We start from the raw sequence: 16491 nt of genomic DNA on the forward strand, positions 1-16491 counted from the left end.
CCCCGTGCCAGTAAACGTTTTAGCAGCCTGGCCAGCAGCCTGGCTCAGTCCTGGCTTGCACTGGATCCGGGAGCACAGCTCCCACACCCGAGACGGGCTGTTACCGCCCCTGCGCTGCTACCTCTCTATCAGAGGCACCAGTACAGGGCAACGGGCAACTGGTACACGAGGGGAGCTGGTTTTTAAACAGGCTCCCCTGGTGGACCAGCTCCTGCCTGGCAGACGGCACCGTAAAAGAGGCAGCAGTGCGAAGTGGCAGGGGGCTCCTTGGGAGTAGGGCCAGAGCACACTGGCTGCCTGCCCCACCCCCAGTGACCATAGTTGAGTAACAGATCAGAATTCATGAGGTTAATCGACTATTCAATTAACCGATCCCTAACATCCCTAGTATATATATACTGTTGTTTTTAAAAAGTTGCTCTAGCACAAAGTCTTATCCACGAACTGCTCTTGTCTCTTTTCAAACATCCACAACGCTAGACAAAACCGTACCAAGCTTTCCAAAACAAATCCACTTTTCATCTCAAAAGGTTTAAATGATAAGCCTACGGAATGGGAGGGCTCAGGATGAAAGTGCCTCTCTGCTCTCACTAGGATTAGTTTAATTAAAATCCTTAATTCGTTTCTGCAAGGAGGGGGGAATGAGGTATTTTGGTTCTTTCATCCGTTTTCAGTTTCTCTCTCTTCCCGTGCTGTGTCTAGCCCTGGGGCTGCGTTTTCTGCACCGCGCTATTTCTGTAGAGGTGGTTAGGTGGGAGACTAAGAACCATTGGGGCATTCGTGTAACTTGGGCAGGTTGGCGCGTTGAAATGGGACTTTTTCGGTTTCCATAGTGATTGGGATTGGTAATTAGTGTCTCCCCTGAAATGCAAACGGAGGCCCTGAGCAGTGTTTGGGGGGGGGTCAGCTTCTCGCAGAGCGCTCCAGCCGCGATTGGCAAACGTAGCTGTCAGTCAGTGGCAGAGCGCGAGAGGGCAGGAGGCGTGTGTTACTAAGGGCAGTAGTGGGTGTGGAGCACACGGGGCAGAGGCGCTGCAGCCGACACATCATGGGAAGAAACGAGCTTTGCCGCTAGGGTAAGTGCTTCTGTTGAGATTCTGGTTCAGGTTTAAATCTCTCACCCCTCCCCCCCCCCCCCAAAGGGTGCCCCGGGCCGGCAGAGTGCGGAGCCTCCCAGCGGCTGGCAGGGGAGCTGATCCGCTCGTGTGAACGCTCCTGCCTCGCCCCGGCGCGGGTGCGCGCTGCCAGCTGGGGCAGGTTTCTATGCAGGGAGCGCGGGAGCAGCCGGGCGGGGGGAGCCGCACGCAGCTCGGACTTTGCTCAGACTGGAGTGTTCGCTGCCGCCCCGCGCGCCTCTGATCACGTGCTCCCCCCCCCCCCCCCAGCGGCCCCGGGACTCTCGCAGGCGCCTGGCCGGCGGCGGCAGCGGAGGAGCAGCGGAGCCGCCTTCGCCCCCCCCCCCCGCTGGACTCGGCGCCCGCGTGGCCGACGGGCGGGATGGTGGACGTGTTCAGCGGGCGGGCGCTGCTCAGCAGGGCCGGGCAGGCGGTGGACCCCGAGGAGGTGCTGCAGAACAAGATCGTGGGCTTGTACTTCTCGGCCGGCTGGTGCTCCCCGTGCCGGGACTTCACGCCCCTCCTGTGCGACTTCTACACCGAGCTGCTGGAGGGCGCCCAGCCGCCCGCCCCCTTCGAGATCGTCTTCATCTCGTCCGACCGCAGCCCCGAGGAGATGGCCGAGTACATGCACGACATGCACGGGGACTGGCTGGCGCTGCCTTTCCACGACCCCTACAAGCAGTGAGTGCTCCGCGTGGGGGTTACCTGCAGGCTGGGGGCCCCCTGGGGCAGCCGCGTGATCCGTGGGGCGGGGTGGCCGGGGCCACAACAGCTGCTGTTCCCCACACGGCAGGTCCTTCGGGCTGGACTTTAAATCCCAGCGAGATCCACCCAAATTTGCCCCCCAGCCTCCCCAATCCCACTGGCTGAACGTGCCCAGAGAGCCTGGCTCTTGCCAGAGCCTGGTGGTGCCAGTGCTGCAAAATCCCAGAAGTGACATCTGAGTCCAGACAGCTCCAAAATCTAAAGTGAAAATCTAGACGATTTTCTGTTCTGGCAGACACCAAATGAAATCTAGACAAATATTGCACCCTGGCACTATAGCACCTCACATCCCATACTTCTGGAGGGTTTGCTTTTGGCCCCCAATTCTTCCACATAAATAGAGAACAAGAGTAGAAGCTCCACCATTCCCATTGTACCAGGGCCCTGAAGAAGAGCTCAGTGTAGCTCAAAAGCTTGTCCCTTGCCTAGCAAACTTGGTCCAATAAAAAAAAGGTCTGATAGCACTTTATAGACTATCAAAACATGTAGATGGTATCATGAGCTTTCTTGAGCACAGCCCACTTCTTCTGATGACCAGAGTAAAAGATGATCTTGTCTCTAGGGGTGGGGAATCCTTTTTCCTGACGACAGATTAACAGCAAGGTGCCTTAAGATTTCTGCTAGGGTCCTGTATCAATTTATAAATTAACTGCGTGGAAAGGGAGGGGCAAGGTACCAAACTTTGCAGGTAACACAAAAGTTAATTAGATGAATCCAGTCCAGAGAAGTGTGAGGAATGAAAGAGACACACACAAGCTAGGTGATTGGATAGCTTGATAAAGTTCAATATAGACAAAAGATAATGTATATAGTAGAGAAAAGTTTGGATTACTGGCATGTTTTACAGGGTTCTAAACTAATTGTATCCTCTCAGGAAAGTGACCTAGGCATCAGTGTAGCTTGCTCAATTTACATAAAAAAATCCTATGAAAAATAGTTCATTGGAAATTTATCTGTCTTTGCTTCCACAAATTGTGGCAATTTCCCAACCAGGTGGAACTGCGAAGGAAATTCAGATAAATATCGGTGTTTGTAAAAAAAGTCTGTTAACATTTTGTAACATTTGCTGGAGTGTGGAAGTGATCTTGTAAAGTTAGCTTGTGAGTCTGATGCTTGGTGTTGCTTTGGCTAGTTGGCTCACTCCTCTCATGACTAACAGAGTGCAGTGATTTAAATCAAAGCAATTTAATATATTTTAATCATTATTTAAATCCGAAAGGAGGAAACATTTGATATAGCCAGTTTTAATTGTTTTGCTTTTGTACTTTTATAGTTATTTTCCTAAAGAAATGTTGATTCTCATTAGTTGGTAACCATGAAAACGTATTATTTAAACTGAATATAGCATTTACCCTAAACTCGCTTTTTTCTTGCTAAGAGTATACACTCCATCTATACATATTTATTTACGCAATTATATAGCTTAATTTATTTTATTCAGTTATATATTTAATTATGTCAGGAAGGGTTGAATGGTGCTTTTCTTATTTTCTACATTAAGTTTTTAACTTGTGTTTTGTATCAAGGTCTATTTGGATGGAAATTCAAATTCAGTTAATGCACAAAAACAGCATTTACGTTTTATGATTAAATAAAACTAAATGCCAGATAAACGTTTACAAATGTATCACAATGTATTTTGTATTTATAAGTAATTGATGGATTAAACAAAGGAAGAATTATCAGCTGTTAGTTAATTGACCTGATTGTTTCAAGACACCATTTCTTTCAAGATTCTAGAAGTTCTTACTTTTTCATATGGCTAATCAAGGTCTTTCTCTTCAAAAGTTCCAGAGAGCTGTAATGTTTCAGTATTAAAGCTAACAATACCATAAGACATCACACTTAGAAGAGTTTAAGTATAACAAGTAACTGAAATTTAAATAGGAGTTAATTATGAAAGCTGAAATGAGAGAGAATATTATGCCAAAGATACATTTGAACTGTTAACCTCAGTCATTTTTGTTTTTAAAAACTGTTCACTCGGTTAGAACTTCTGAGAGAGAGATTTCTATACCGTTTAATACTATGTTTAGTCCCAACTCATGCATGTGGAATAAACTGGCAGATTGGATGGTGAACTTTCATAAGGCAGTGAAGGGAAAAAGACAAAGGGGATTTTTTTTTAAGTGCCTTTGTACCTCTGGAGTGAAACCCAGACTCCAGTGAAGTCAATGTCATAACTCTCTGTGGCTACGTCTACACTGGCCACAATTTCCGGAAAAGGGATGCAAATCAGGTAAGTCAGGATAGGGAAATCCGCGGGGGATTTAAATATCCCCCGCGGATTTAAATAAACATGTCCGCCGCTTTTTTTCCGGCTTGGGGAAAAGCCGGAAAAAAAGCATCTAGACTGGCGCGATCCTCCGGAATAAAGCCCTTTTCCGGAGGATCTCTTATTCCTACTGCAAAGTAGGAATAAGAGATCTTCCGGAAAAGGGATTTATTCCTACTTCAAAGTAGGAATAAGAGATCCTCCGGAAAAGGGCTTTATTCCGGAGGATCGCGCCAGTGTAGATGCTTTTTTTCTGGCTTTTCCCCAAGCCAGAAAAAAAGCGGCGGACATGTTTATTTAAATCTGCGGGGGATATTTAAATCCCCCGCGGATTTCCCTATCCTGACTTACCTGATTTGCATCCCTTTTCCGGAAATTGTGGCCAGTGTAGACGTAGCCACAGAGAGTTTTGCTCTCAGTAGGTCTAATTGACATAGTGCCTAAAACTATGTTGACAGCTTTTTCCACTTAGTTTATCCAGAACAGCGGTTCTCAAACTTTTTGGGCTCCGGAGCCCTTTACATGCATAAAATTTATGTGGAGCCCCAGCTGTCCACTGATTGTGTGTGTTGTACCTATCGATGTTTCCAGTTTGTCAATCTCACGGAGGCCCTGGAGATGTCTCGCAGAGCCCCAAGGCTCCGCGGAGCACAGTTTGAGAAACACTGATCTAGAACATCTGGTTCAGTTCTGGGAGAAAACTTGATCCCGTTCTCTGGAAATTAGGTCTGAATCTGACTTTATTTCTGATACTTTTTAAAAAGTGACTTTTTTTTAAAAGCCACGTCTGGTGTGATCACGCTTAGATGTAAGGAGTTGGTTAGGGTGCACCACAACCTCTCTGCCCCCCATCCCTCCGAGTACATAACTATAAATCAGAATATACAGAGATTCCAAAACAGATATTGCTTGCTTTATGATTGCCTTGCTAATTTTGTGAACCGATTCTTGTATAGATCATGAACTGTCCACACTCTTGTGCTAGTAAACAAAGCTACAGCAGCAAACTTATTACATGGTACTCCTCTTCTTAATATTTCTTTATTTACTAGTTACATATTATTTACACAGCCTCTTGTGAATACATGCTTTGTCCATTTCTGTTTCCTTACTTCTGTTTTCTTTCATTGTTTATGCAAGGTCTACACCATAGGAAACACAATTGCTATGAAGTAGCTGCAGTAAGACCCTGGAACAGGATTTCCTCTACACCCCTTTCTCCATGGGATAAGTGGTGGCTTTTTCTCATTTACTCTCTCTGAGCAGAGGGGGAGGAGGCAGTGATATTATCTTACGACAACAATCACTACAACATCAAAATAAATCTGGTGGAGCATTTGTGGCATTCCAATAGTATTATCATTATGGAAAGCCAAGGGTCACTGTAGTGTAAGCAGAGTGGAGCAAAAGTCTGTTGAAATTAATTGAATGATTTGGCATTTGAACTATATAGTCAGTAATTTCCTATAGTAGCACTCATATAAAGAAAGTCCCCCTCTGTTTAATAAACATACAACAGGCTCTGGGGAGAGGGACGCCATGGAAACAGGAACTGGGTTGTTATAGGGGTTTCTTTAATTCAACTCCTGGGAGAATTTGTGTGTGTGTGTCTGTATTGTTACAGACATACTAGCTGAAAGGTATTTTGAAATAAATTAACAAAATAATGGAAACTGGTGTGGTAATATAGTGTTATTTTGACAAATAATATTTGAAGAATTTTGCAGAAAATTTAACTTTTTCATGCAGAATTCCCCCAGGAGTAGTGTTTATTGGCTTTGTGTTGCAGGTGTGAACCTTCCGATCCTGGAGGGAGAGAGGAATAAACAGGAGGGAGATGAAGAAAAGGAAGAGATTAGTGGCTAGGAAGGAGTTACAAGCAAGCAATTTAGCAGCTGCAATTTAGGCTCTGTTTTTATCATCGTGACCTGTACAAGCAGACTGCTGTGCCTGTTCTGCATCCCCACAGACTTCATGTGGATGCAGCAGTTCATCCATCTGTATCACAGTGCAGGATTCAGGCCTTCATATGTGGTAGTTGAGTTTCCTACTCCCACTTGCCAGCAGACCTGAAACCCCTGTACAAGCAGCTTATTTCACCCCAGAGTTGTTTGTGTTTCATCCTGGCAATTCCTTCTAGCTAAGTGGCAAGCCAGATTCAACTGATTACATGTTCAGCGCAGCTTAATTGGAGTAAAAACTTGAGTGTCAAGAGCTTTGGGGCTTGCGAGAGTAGTATCCCAAAAAAACTCCAAAAAAGGGAGTGTAGAAGGTAGTCAAAAGACAGAGTGGTGGAAGGACTGAAACTAGCTATATATTTATACTAAGCTCCTCGCTACAGTATGAGGTGTATGGGTCTGGGAAGAGGGAATGGCAGATAGGAGCATGTATGAATGAGGCAATAATGAACATGAGAGGGAAGAAGGGGAACTTATAGGAAGGGGAAGAGGATCTTTGCTTATCTTTAAGCAAGTGATTGAGTTGATAGTTGAAGAATCCTTCTGTCCTAGGAAAGCATGTACCTGAATCCCCCCATCCCTGAGCTTGCATCCCAGGCCGCAGCCTGTACCCCTCCCCACCCCAACCCTTTGTGCTAGTCCTGAGCCTCCCCTCCCCCCCGCCTAAACTGCAAACTGCTCATCCAAAGCCCTCAGCCCCACCCCTGCTCCAGATTGTCCATGTGCAGAATGCAATGTTATGTGCACTGATATGGAGGTGGTGTGTTGCACATCTCCATATTGGGTGCACATAACAAAATTCATTCTGCATGTGGACATCAAAATTAGAGGAAACACTGGCTCAGCCCCAGAGGACAAAATTACACTCCTGGCTTGTGATATTCTTGAGGATAGGTCTTTAACGCTTAATGTAGCCAGTTATTAAATACGCAATACATATTATAAATAGAATAATACAAAGGTCCTGTTTATTTACCATAATAAAGATTATCGAGATTCCCACTATTTATAGGGATAGCTGTCTTTTTTGAATAATGAATCTTACCCTTCCAAATGGAGAGAGAGAGACATCTTATAATTACCTATTATTAAATGTCGTATATAGCATACTATTGCTTCCATTAACTTTCTGTTTTTCATCAGTTCACTATGTATTTTAGAAGAACTGAAAAATAACTAATGGCTATGAAGTTCTTTCTACTCTTAGGTGAATTGAAATGAGTTCATTTTTCATTACAGTTCACTTTAATCAGAGGTATCTGCTGAAGCCTTTGGTATAATGGATGTAACGTTAGGAGGAAACACAAAGACACATAGTTGAGTAAGACACCTTCTGGAGTAAAAGCAGTTTTTGTAATGAATCATCCTTGTCAGAAACAGCAATAGCCAATTTAGTAAATGTGTTGGCAGGCTACAGTGTACAGTTGTAGTGGTTGGAATCATTGAACAAATGGATTGGTTTAGGTACCTCTGACATCGCCTGGATATTCTAGCTTGGGGTAGACATCCCTATCTGCCCCAACTCTCCTTTCTATAAAGGTTGAAAATCTCACTGTATCTTTCTGATTCACTTCTCCAACTTAGTTGGAGACCTGACCATCTAGAAAGAGACCACACGATGCACTGGAAATATTTAGGTCACAGATTTTATAAGTACCCTGCGAGCAAATCAGGCTAGCATATTATTTGGTTTTTAATTTTATTTATTCATTTTACCAAGGAGAGGGGAGAGTAGTAGATCTCTGTGAAATGTGTTGCATTTTCATTTTGGCCCAAAGGTTAGAAATGTGTGATTATGATAAGCATGTCCAGTAGACTAGACGGAAGGTAGCTGGCAGAAATGTTTCTTCCTGTGCACACAGATGCATGCAGTTATCTAAATGATGGTACCCTCTGTGAGGATATCTGAGTATTTCTATCCATTCACTTAACTGTTCATTGCTATAATGTTAAATGCTAGGATGTTTTTAACTTTGATGTTCCATAATGCAGTCTTTTCTCTTAGTTTCTGTGAGGTAAAATGATGGCATTGTTGAGGAGCTTTGGCTCGCCCATGTGTCTGCCATCTTCTGTTCTTCAGAGTCCTCAACTCTGACCCCGTCTCTCTTTCTACAAGGTGGAGCCATCCCTTGCTCTCACTGTCCTGCAGAGCTTCAAACCGTTGGTTCACAGAGTAAAGTGGCTGCCTGCACTACTGTGCAGTGTATCTCTTCTCCACCTCTCCTTGCCTGATGCTGGCTTGGCCCTCCCATAACCAGAACCAATCTCTGGCTCCTAGGCTGCTAGTTCCCTCCCTCAGAGCACCTTGCTACTTTAAGAAAACAGAGCAAAGGGCCTTCTAGCAGCAAAAAGCCAAGCCAACACTGATTGTATTAAGTGAAAGAGGGGACCAACATTAATTACGTAGAGGAAGGAGCTAGCATTGATTTTTATCGGGGGTAGGATTATTGTACCCAGCCTCAGTTGGATTGAGAGGCAGCTGCTATCACTGTGGCTGTTAGTCCCTCACATCAGAAAGTACTTGTTTTATTCCTGCAGTTTGATGAAACCTGTATGAAAATTCAAATATTTATAGGAATCCCTACATCTGCCGTGTTTCTTAATATTAGAAACATAGGTTTTCTGTTTTGTTAAAAGGACACTGTAATAACTAGATTTGAATTTCCTCAGATTTGGTCACTTTGCTATCAGTTTTACATTCGTGTAAGCTGAGAGACACTGTCACTTTGAATTAATTTTCAGGTAGTTTTGTTTCAATTAGATTTCAAATGAAAACTCCTGAAGTAAGAATGTTATCCCCGTGCAGCCACATCACACATAGTAAAAGGGCCAGAGCAGCATAATGGGTCTTGAGAATTGTTCTGGCTACAGGAGATTTCCTGGGTGCAGATGCACCATGGAAGAGGGCAGCCTTCCCAGGATTCTCTTGTAAGCCACAGGCGTGTTGGGGTAAGACTGGAGCATGCCGTGCTTATGGAGGTTCTAAGCAGTACTGCAGCCCATGTGGAAGCCCAAGGGAGACAGCGATAATTTCAGTTAGGACTACAAACTGCAGAGCAGCCCAGAAACTTGAGGGTGCAAAGAGGGGCTAAAAGCCATCTTATTATCCCTGCTTTCCCTGTGTGGTAAGTTCTGTGTTTGCGCCTCTGAGATACAGTGCAGAATCTCACCCCTAGTGTGTGTTCAGTTTGTATTGCATAGACCTCCCCTTCAAAAATAGCAAATGGTTGCCTACAATGTTTCTAACAGTGTGTTTAATTTTGTGTTTTATTTCCAGTGATTTGAAGAAGAAGTACAATATAACGGCCATCCCTAAACTGGTGATTGTGAAACAAACTGGAGAAGTCATTACTGACAAGGGAAGGAAACAGATCAGAGAAAGAGGGCTAACCTGCTTCCGAAACTGGCTTGAGGGGGCAGATGTCTTTCAGAATTTTTCTAACTGAACAGAAATTGGGAGATATAAGTAAGACAGAGAAGGTTTTCGTCCTCAAACTGTCACGTTTTTAGTTAGAACCAAGGGCATTATTGCGTAGGAGCCATTTTTGTTTTAGTCCAGACTATAGAAAGCAGAATATGCCAATAGGCTAATGTGGTTTGGAACAAATGCATTTACCATTTTATTCATGTTGTCTTGTTTACTTAGTTAGCATGAACACCAAAGCACTCATAATAAAATTCAAGAGCTGTGTATTGTAGGGCTCTTCCAGACAGCTAGAAGGGCAGCCCTGTGAAATCTATGCAAATGTTTTATTTTTGCAGAAGTGTACAGGAAAAAAAATGTATTTTCTCAACAACCAGACTTTTCTGGTGATTAGTACATAATTTGTATTTATTGATAAAACAGAAGTATACTTGCTTTAATAAAGTACTATTTATGCATTGCATGTCTTTTAGATGTCTCCTTTGATATGTTACACATAAATCTGAACAGAAAATGACATGACATGACATGACTTTTAAATAGAGTGCACTGTTTGCCCACGTATAAGAAGAAATTTGTCTATGTTGGAGTGGATTTTTCATACACTTTAGTCTCTCGCTTTCCATATTCTTATCCCCAGATTCTTTCCTCCAGTACCGTAGTGAGAATCAGTGTATCCAATTTTCAGTCCATCTTTTGTAGGCTGGATCCAAATCAATCATTTAAAAAAAAAAATAAAAACTATCAGATTTTTTTATTTAAATTGTTTTTTAAATTTAAAAAAAAATCATCTATAAATGTTAAGTTACAATTTAATCTTATCAGAAACATGCTATACCTATACTTACAATCTCATAAAAATGAACTGATGTCTCTAATCTGTCCAGCCTAACAACCAGCTCTTGCTCTTTGAAAGTTTTGGACTTTCAATTTCTGTTTCTCAGCAGACTTACATGTGCAAAGACAGACACAGGCTGGATAGGTTTGTTGTTGTTCTGTGCTTACGTGGTGGTGAACTTGGGCAAAGCACGGAAGAGTTAGTGAAGACACTAAAGACAGACACACAATATATAGCAAAGGATGGAGGCAGAATAGAAGGGAACTTTGGAATGGACTGGAAAGAAAAAAGAGAAGACATTATTCAGCACAAACACAGTTTCCTATATTTTGCCAGAGAAAAACGGTCATGTCTTTTGGGTGTAAGAGAGACCCTGTCTGGGAATATTTTAAAGAAATTTGTTCCCTGGGTAAAAAAGGAAAATGTGTCAAGTATAAGTGTGCAATAAGAAGGTGCAGAGCTTAGCTGCAACTATGAAACATCATAAGGAAAACTGTTTATTGGGAGAAAATTATGTGGGTGAAAATGAGGATATGTCTGAAGAACAATGTGGAGCAACTTTGCAACGCATCATTCTTCAGGACTTCTGCCTTTTAGTATAAGTGTGATTTGACAAGTAAATTCCCAAGCTCTATGCTATGTTGGATATTGCTAGGAAAAAAAAGTTTAGCTTAATTCATCCTTATGGCTTGTTTAATTAAGTTTAGAATCTATCACCCAAGTATACAGTACAGAAAGCTGCAGTAAGAGAAATCTAGAGTTGCCAGCTTTCACTGAGTGTCATTTTCTTATTTTATATTTTATAATACATGGCACTTATTTTGGAACATCATGGTCGCAGACCATGATGGTGATGCCATAAGTTTGTTCCCTATTTTACTTCAGCGTAACTCAACTTTCCCAAAACAACCCCATTCTCTACTTGTTTTAAATGGGCTTACTCCAAACTACGTGCATTCTAATCAGAGTCAGTCTTAGCTTTTTTGGTAACTTGTAATCAGATGGATCTGCTTCAAAATGACAGCAGATGTGGGGAAGATGAAAACTAGTTGTAGAAATTGTGAGGGCACCATACATTTAGTGTTCTGACGACTTGTCTGTTAGAGTTAATAAAATTTGAAAAATAAAAAAATAAAGAGTTTAAGGATAGCCACTAGCTGGCAACTCAGGAGCCTCCTTCAATTGCAAATGTGAAACATTTTAAGATTTAGCTGTACAAAATATAAGTGCTATTGTGTTTGTGTGTATGAATGAACTCTTACCGTTCCCAATGTACTGCTGCTACATCTGCAGCTTGACACAAGTACTGAGTATTTACTCTTTCCTAATTCATAAAAAACAAGTTACCTTAAAAATTACACAAGATGCACCCTCTTGGATTATGTAAAATGCTATACTGGGCTATAGAAATAGTTTTTCTGGTAATCAGATTGCACTACTGTTCGAAGAAATATGTAAAGTATCAATGGGAAACTTGATTTAAATCAATGATTTTTTTTCATGATTTAAATTGTGATTTAAATCAATCTACCTTTACTTTGTATGTGAGTTTGCAATGGGAACAGGAGTGGAGAGAAGGAGGAGAAAGGCAGGGGATAGTGACCATGTTAAGCAAGATGCTCACCAGGCTATCTAGTATTTAGAGCACAAACTTATACCCTTTGACTTAGCAGAGTCCATGTAAAACTGATAGGAGTGAGAGGAGAATTTGTCCAATTTCTGGATGAACTGTGGATGAGGATTGTTAAGCACATCTCTCAGGGTGAAAGTTAATTCACAGAAAGTGAGGCATTCTGCCTGTAGGACGCTCACATGCTCTAAATTAAATATACAGTTACCATAAACGTGTTAATATTTGGAAAGCCTAACTAAACAATTTCCATGCTATAAACTGGAAGAAGTTGGATGGGAGTTATATTTAGTATTTGAATTTGCTGATTCATTTTCCTGTAATGGTGGAAATGATGTTTTCTCCTCAAAGTGTGTAGTCTAGTTCTCAAAAATAAGCCATGAAACAAGAGCTTCAAAGAGAAGTAGAAAAACCAGGTTATCTCAATGAGGTGATTAAGTATATTTTGTGAGTCAGAGGCTCTGGAAGCTGGGTTCTTGAGTTGATATTTGGCAGTATTGCAGCCTGTTTCTGATACTTCACTATCTAACCAGTTTTAATACTCTGCTAAAGATTACTGAGCTATGAATGAGTTTTCTGAAGTGGTTTTATGCCACGGTACCTGCTGTTCTGGGACCAGATAATGACTGTAGTTTGAATAAGTTCAATCAGACCTTGAAAAAGCATTAATAAAAAAACAGTTCCAGTACTGAAGTATATAAAGGTATGTGGCCTGAAATATGGGCCAACTCATAATGCTAAAGACCCCAGTTGTTGCCCAATAGGTACCTTCTCAGTTAGCTTTCATGTTCAGTTTAAAGTAGATGGCCATTGGTTGCCTAACTCTGGATATATGCATCTATGTGTAAATGAAAGACTTCTAAAAATTTGACTGTGTGTTTGAAAATGGACTGCTGAATCAAGTCACCCAATCCAGTCTAAAAGGGAAGTCCTGCTGGAGTTAACAGAAAAAGACTGTCACCTGTGATGAAGAAAAAGAAGTGCACGTGTTCCTGTCCTGTGAAAGTGGGACTATCATATTCTTACATGTTGAGTGCCTTAAAGATAATTGCCACCCCTCTTTGCATTATGCTTTTCATGGTATTTCACATTACAAGTCTAGGAAGCATGGTGGTGAAGAAAAACAGTGCAATACAGTCTCTTTAATTTCTCTACGTATAGTAGGAGCTGTAAAAGAAATGCCTCGAACTGAGACTACAGAGGGAGCCTCATGTATTGCATTGACTTGCATGTTTATACTTGAAATCGTGGCTTTTACTCCTTTCTTTTTGCTTTAAACCTAAACCTTAAATAGATCTGTCATTTGTTAGTAATTCTTCTACTGTCTTTCCTTTTTGTGTGTGATAAAATGCCATGAATATTAATTGGTGGCCAGCTTTTATTCTTGACGAGAAGGAATGATACTGTGTTTGAGTACAGTTATATGCAGTAGCATGACTGCTATGGATAGATACACACTTAAAAGGAAATTAATGAAAAACTGACTGAGGGGAGGTGAGCCCCTGCTGGGAATAGACAGGATATTATTCTTTATTAGTAGCTGACTTATGTGCCAACTCACTTGTGGCACAGCACATGTAAAGCAATCTCTTCCAGGCTCTAGTTATTAGACAAGTTACAACATTTCACTAGGAAAAAATGGCAAGGTTTGTATGCTGAAGCATTGTGAGTTGATCCATAATATAATTCTGAGGAAGAAGAGCTAGCATTTATGTTCAAACAAATCAGTGCTGCAGGCTCTCTTGTGACCACTGAACATATCATTTGGGAAGAAACAAAGCATAGAGCTCAGCGGAAGAGTGATAGATTCACTAATAAAGTAAACAATATAAATGTGAGGGAAACCAGTGTTTGAGGGGTACAGTGCATCTCTTGCTCATCTGTCATTGAGTTCATTCTCTCCCCAAAATTCCATGGTGCATATAGGCATTCTTTGATACTTTGAGTTGTGTATATGTTGTGTGAGGCTTTTAAATTAGAGAAGTAGTAGTGTTACAGTATAATCCTCCATTATATTAGTAAGATTCTTATCTGGAGTATTTGCATGCTGATATTGCAATGTGATCTTTCAGATATCTATTTGCCATGCATTTAATACACACATTCAGAATATAATTACTTTCTTTGATATCTAAGACTAATAGTAATTTTCTCCTCATCCCCTTCCTCTTGGCAAGGTCCACTGATGGAGTGCACCATAGATTAATGTCTAAATCTTGAAGGTTTTGATCTTTGTCACCTATGGACATAGCAAGCCAATCACACGTAATCACCAAAACCTTGTCCGTACTGAATAATAGGCCTTTGTCATGGGAACCTTTTACTGTTTGCAGATATCCACCTGTTAGCTTCCTCTAGGGTTTAATTTGTGTGTGTGTATCTTCTAGTTAGCAACAGTCATCTGTGCTATGCAGAAATGACTCATACATCTGTCCCAATTTTCTCTTGTATGTCATCACTGCAGGCAGTCAAAACTGTCTGATCAAGGAAATATAAAAAGAGAATTCCAAAAATGAATAGAAATTAAATGGGTATAAGATGTTGTACATGCAATGTTGCCCATACAAACAGCCATTGTCTCAGAAAGTAGAATCAGGAATAAATAAATGTGTGCTACCAGTTGTTAGCATATCAGTCCATAGTTCAGCAAACTGCATAAACATTTGCTTACTTTTAAATATGTGCTTAAGTTCCATTGAAGTCCATGAGATTTGAGCACATGCTTAAGTGCTTTGTTGAACCAGGGCCCAATTGGAGGACATTGTGTTTTTAACAGGTGTAGGTTGTGGATGTAATCATTGAAGATTACTGCTGCAGAAAATTACCATGTTTCACTTAAATCCGGGAGATTTTTATGTGCCAAAATGTGGTTCATGATGCACTCTATAGGGGAAAATACAAAGCCAGACTAAAATAACTGAAACCGATTGAAAAATAACAATAAAATGATTTCAGAAAGAACTGACAGAGTCAGTGAGCTAATGATATGCATTCATCCACTGATTCTATAGTGGTTTCATTCCCTTTTGAAAGGGTGCATAAGGAAGCAATGTAAGTTGAGGAATATAAGACATGGAAAATTCTTTCAGAACAATATTTTATGATATAGAAGCATCTGGAAATGGAAGTGCAGTTATCCAGTGTGCAAGAGGACAAGAACAAAACACATTCTTCAATATGGCTGGGTTTTTTTCCCCTTTGGTATGTATGTGTACCACTGCCCTTAAGAACTACAGTGATGCATGTTTGTTCTTTTCTCTATTACCCATATAAAGGCCAAGCTTATCCTTGTATATCTATAATTTGCAGGAGCTCAGTCAAACTGCCAATCATGATCTGTCTGTGAACATCATACATGGGCATGTGAAGTATGGAAAAACTGATCTCGTGAACCTATTTCCATAAACACAGAGTCTCATGTAGTTGGGCAAAGGGAGATTTTCTTTTGCTGTCAATAGCAATAGGCTCATGTTCTTTTGTTAAGGCATATCACTAGATACCGCTCTAGATCTAGCATTCTTTCTGCTAAAAGGCAAGAATTTATACGCGCAAAAGAGAGGACTAATCTTACTATATAACTAAAAGTTAAATTTTTCTTTGGAACCAGGTCCAAGTTAGGGTTATTTTTTGCAGCTATGGAGAGGTCCTTCTCACCTGCCCCCAAGCTGCTGCAGTGAGAAAGTGCTGGGGTTGTCTCTCCCCAGGGAAGCCATTGTCCTGGCACAACAAAACCCTTACCTTGCTTTAAATTATTATTGGAGGACACTATATACCAAATTTGGTGGTCCTAGCTCATCCCTGGTCTCACCCCAGAACAATTATTTAAATGAGAAAAAACAATTATTTGGGTTAAGGTCCCAAACCACGCAGGGTAAATCTTCTAGTATTTTATGTATCCATTTATTTTTAATTTCAAATCTCAATTTACAAGTAATAGGAAGTGAAATAGATCTTTGTAGGAAGGGGTAAACTCAAAGCTTAGAAGTGGTGCTTTTTTTAAAATAAGGAATAGTTTAGAGCTTATACAGGCCATGTGGATCTGATCAGTAATAAACCTTTTTTGGCCTCCAATTCCCCCTTTCCACAACACATGGGTCTGGTGGTGGGTGCAGCTATCATGTTACAGGATGTGCTGCTTTTGTTCAATGTGTGACTGAGTTGCTTGTCAACTGATGATGAAGGAAAGCATTAACTCAAGTGGTTATCTGTACTGTGTGTGGGTGAAGGGTTTTAGATGTTACTCAGTGCATAAATATGTGGATGACCTTAAAGTCTCTGCTGTAGACTGCCATGAAGATGAATGTGTAGATGGGTGAATCTGTGATAGGGAGGGATTTATGCTCTTCTTCTTTTCCATTTTGTTTAAACTGCTTCACAGCTATATGAAGGGAAATATGAATGGCTACCTGTTCCTTTCCTTTAAGGATACATCTAAACTACATCCCTTTTTTGATAAGTTAGACGTATCAAAATTGTAAATGGA

At 41.2% G+C, this 16491-nt stretch overlaps 1 protein-coding gene across 1 annotated transcript; it reads left to right on the top strand.

The window, feature by feature from the left end:
- The first annotated feature begins 946 nt into the window (after nucleotides 1-946).
- On the top strand, nucleotides 947-10003 carry NXNL2 (nucleoredoxin like 2). The gene is made up of 3 exons (XM_075931862.2): nucleotides 947-1076; nucleotides 1386-1799; nucleotides 9394-10003. Exons 2-3 carry the CDS (start codon nucleotides 1498-1500, stop codon nucleotides 9560-9562), a joined length of 471 nt encoding a protein of 156 aa, XP_075787977.1. The 5' UTR covers nucleotides 947-1076; nucleotides 1386-1497; the 3' UTR covers nucleotides 9563-10003.
- The last annotated feature ends 6488 nt before the right edge of the window (nucleotides 10004-16491 follow it).

Source organism: Pelodiscus sinensis, chromosome 6 (genome assembly GCF_052426305.1).
Source record: "Pelodiscus sinensis isolate ZL-2025 chromosome 6, ASM5242630v1, whole genome shotgun sequence".
Taxonomy (NCBI): domain Eukaryota; kingdom Metazoa; phylum Chordata; order Testudines; family Trionychidae; genus Pelodiscus; species Pelodiscus sinensis.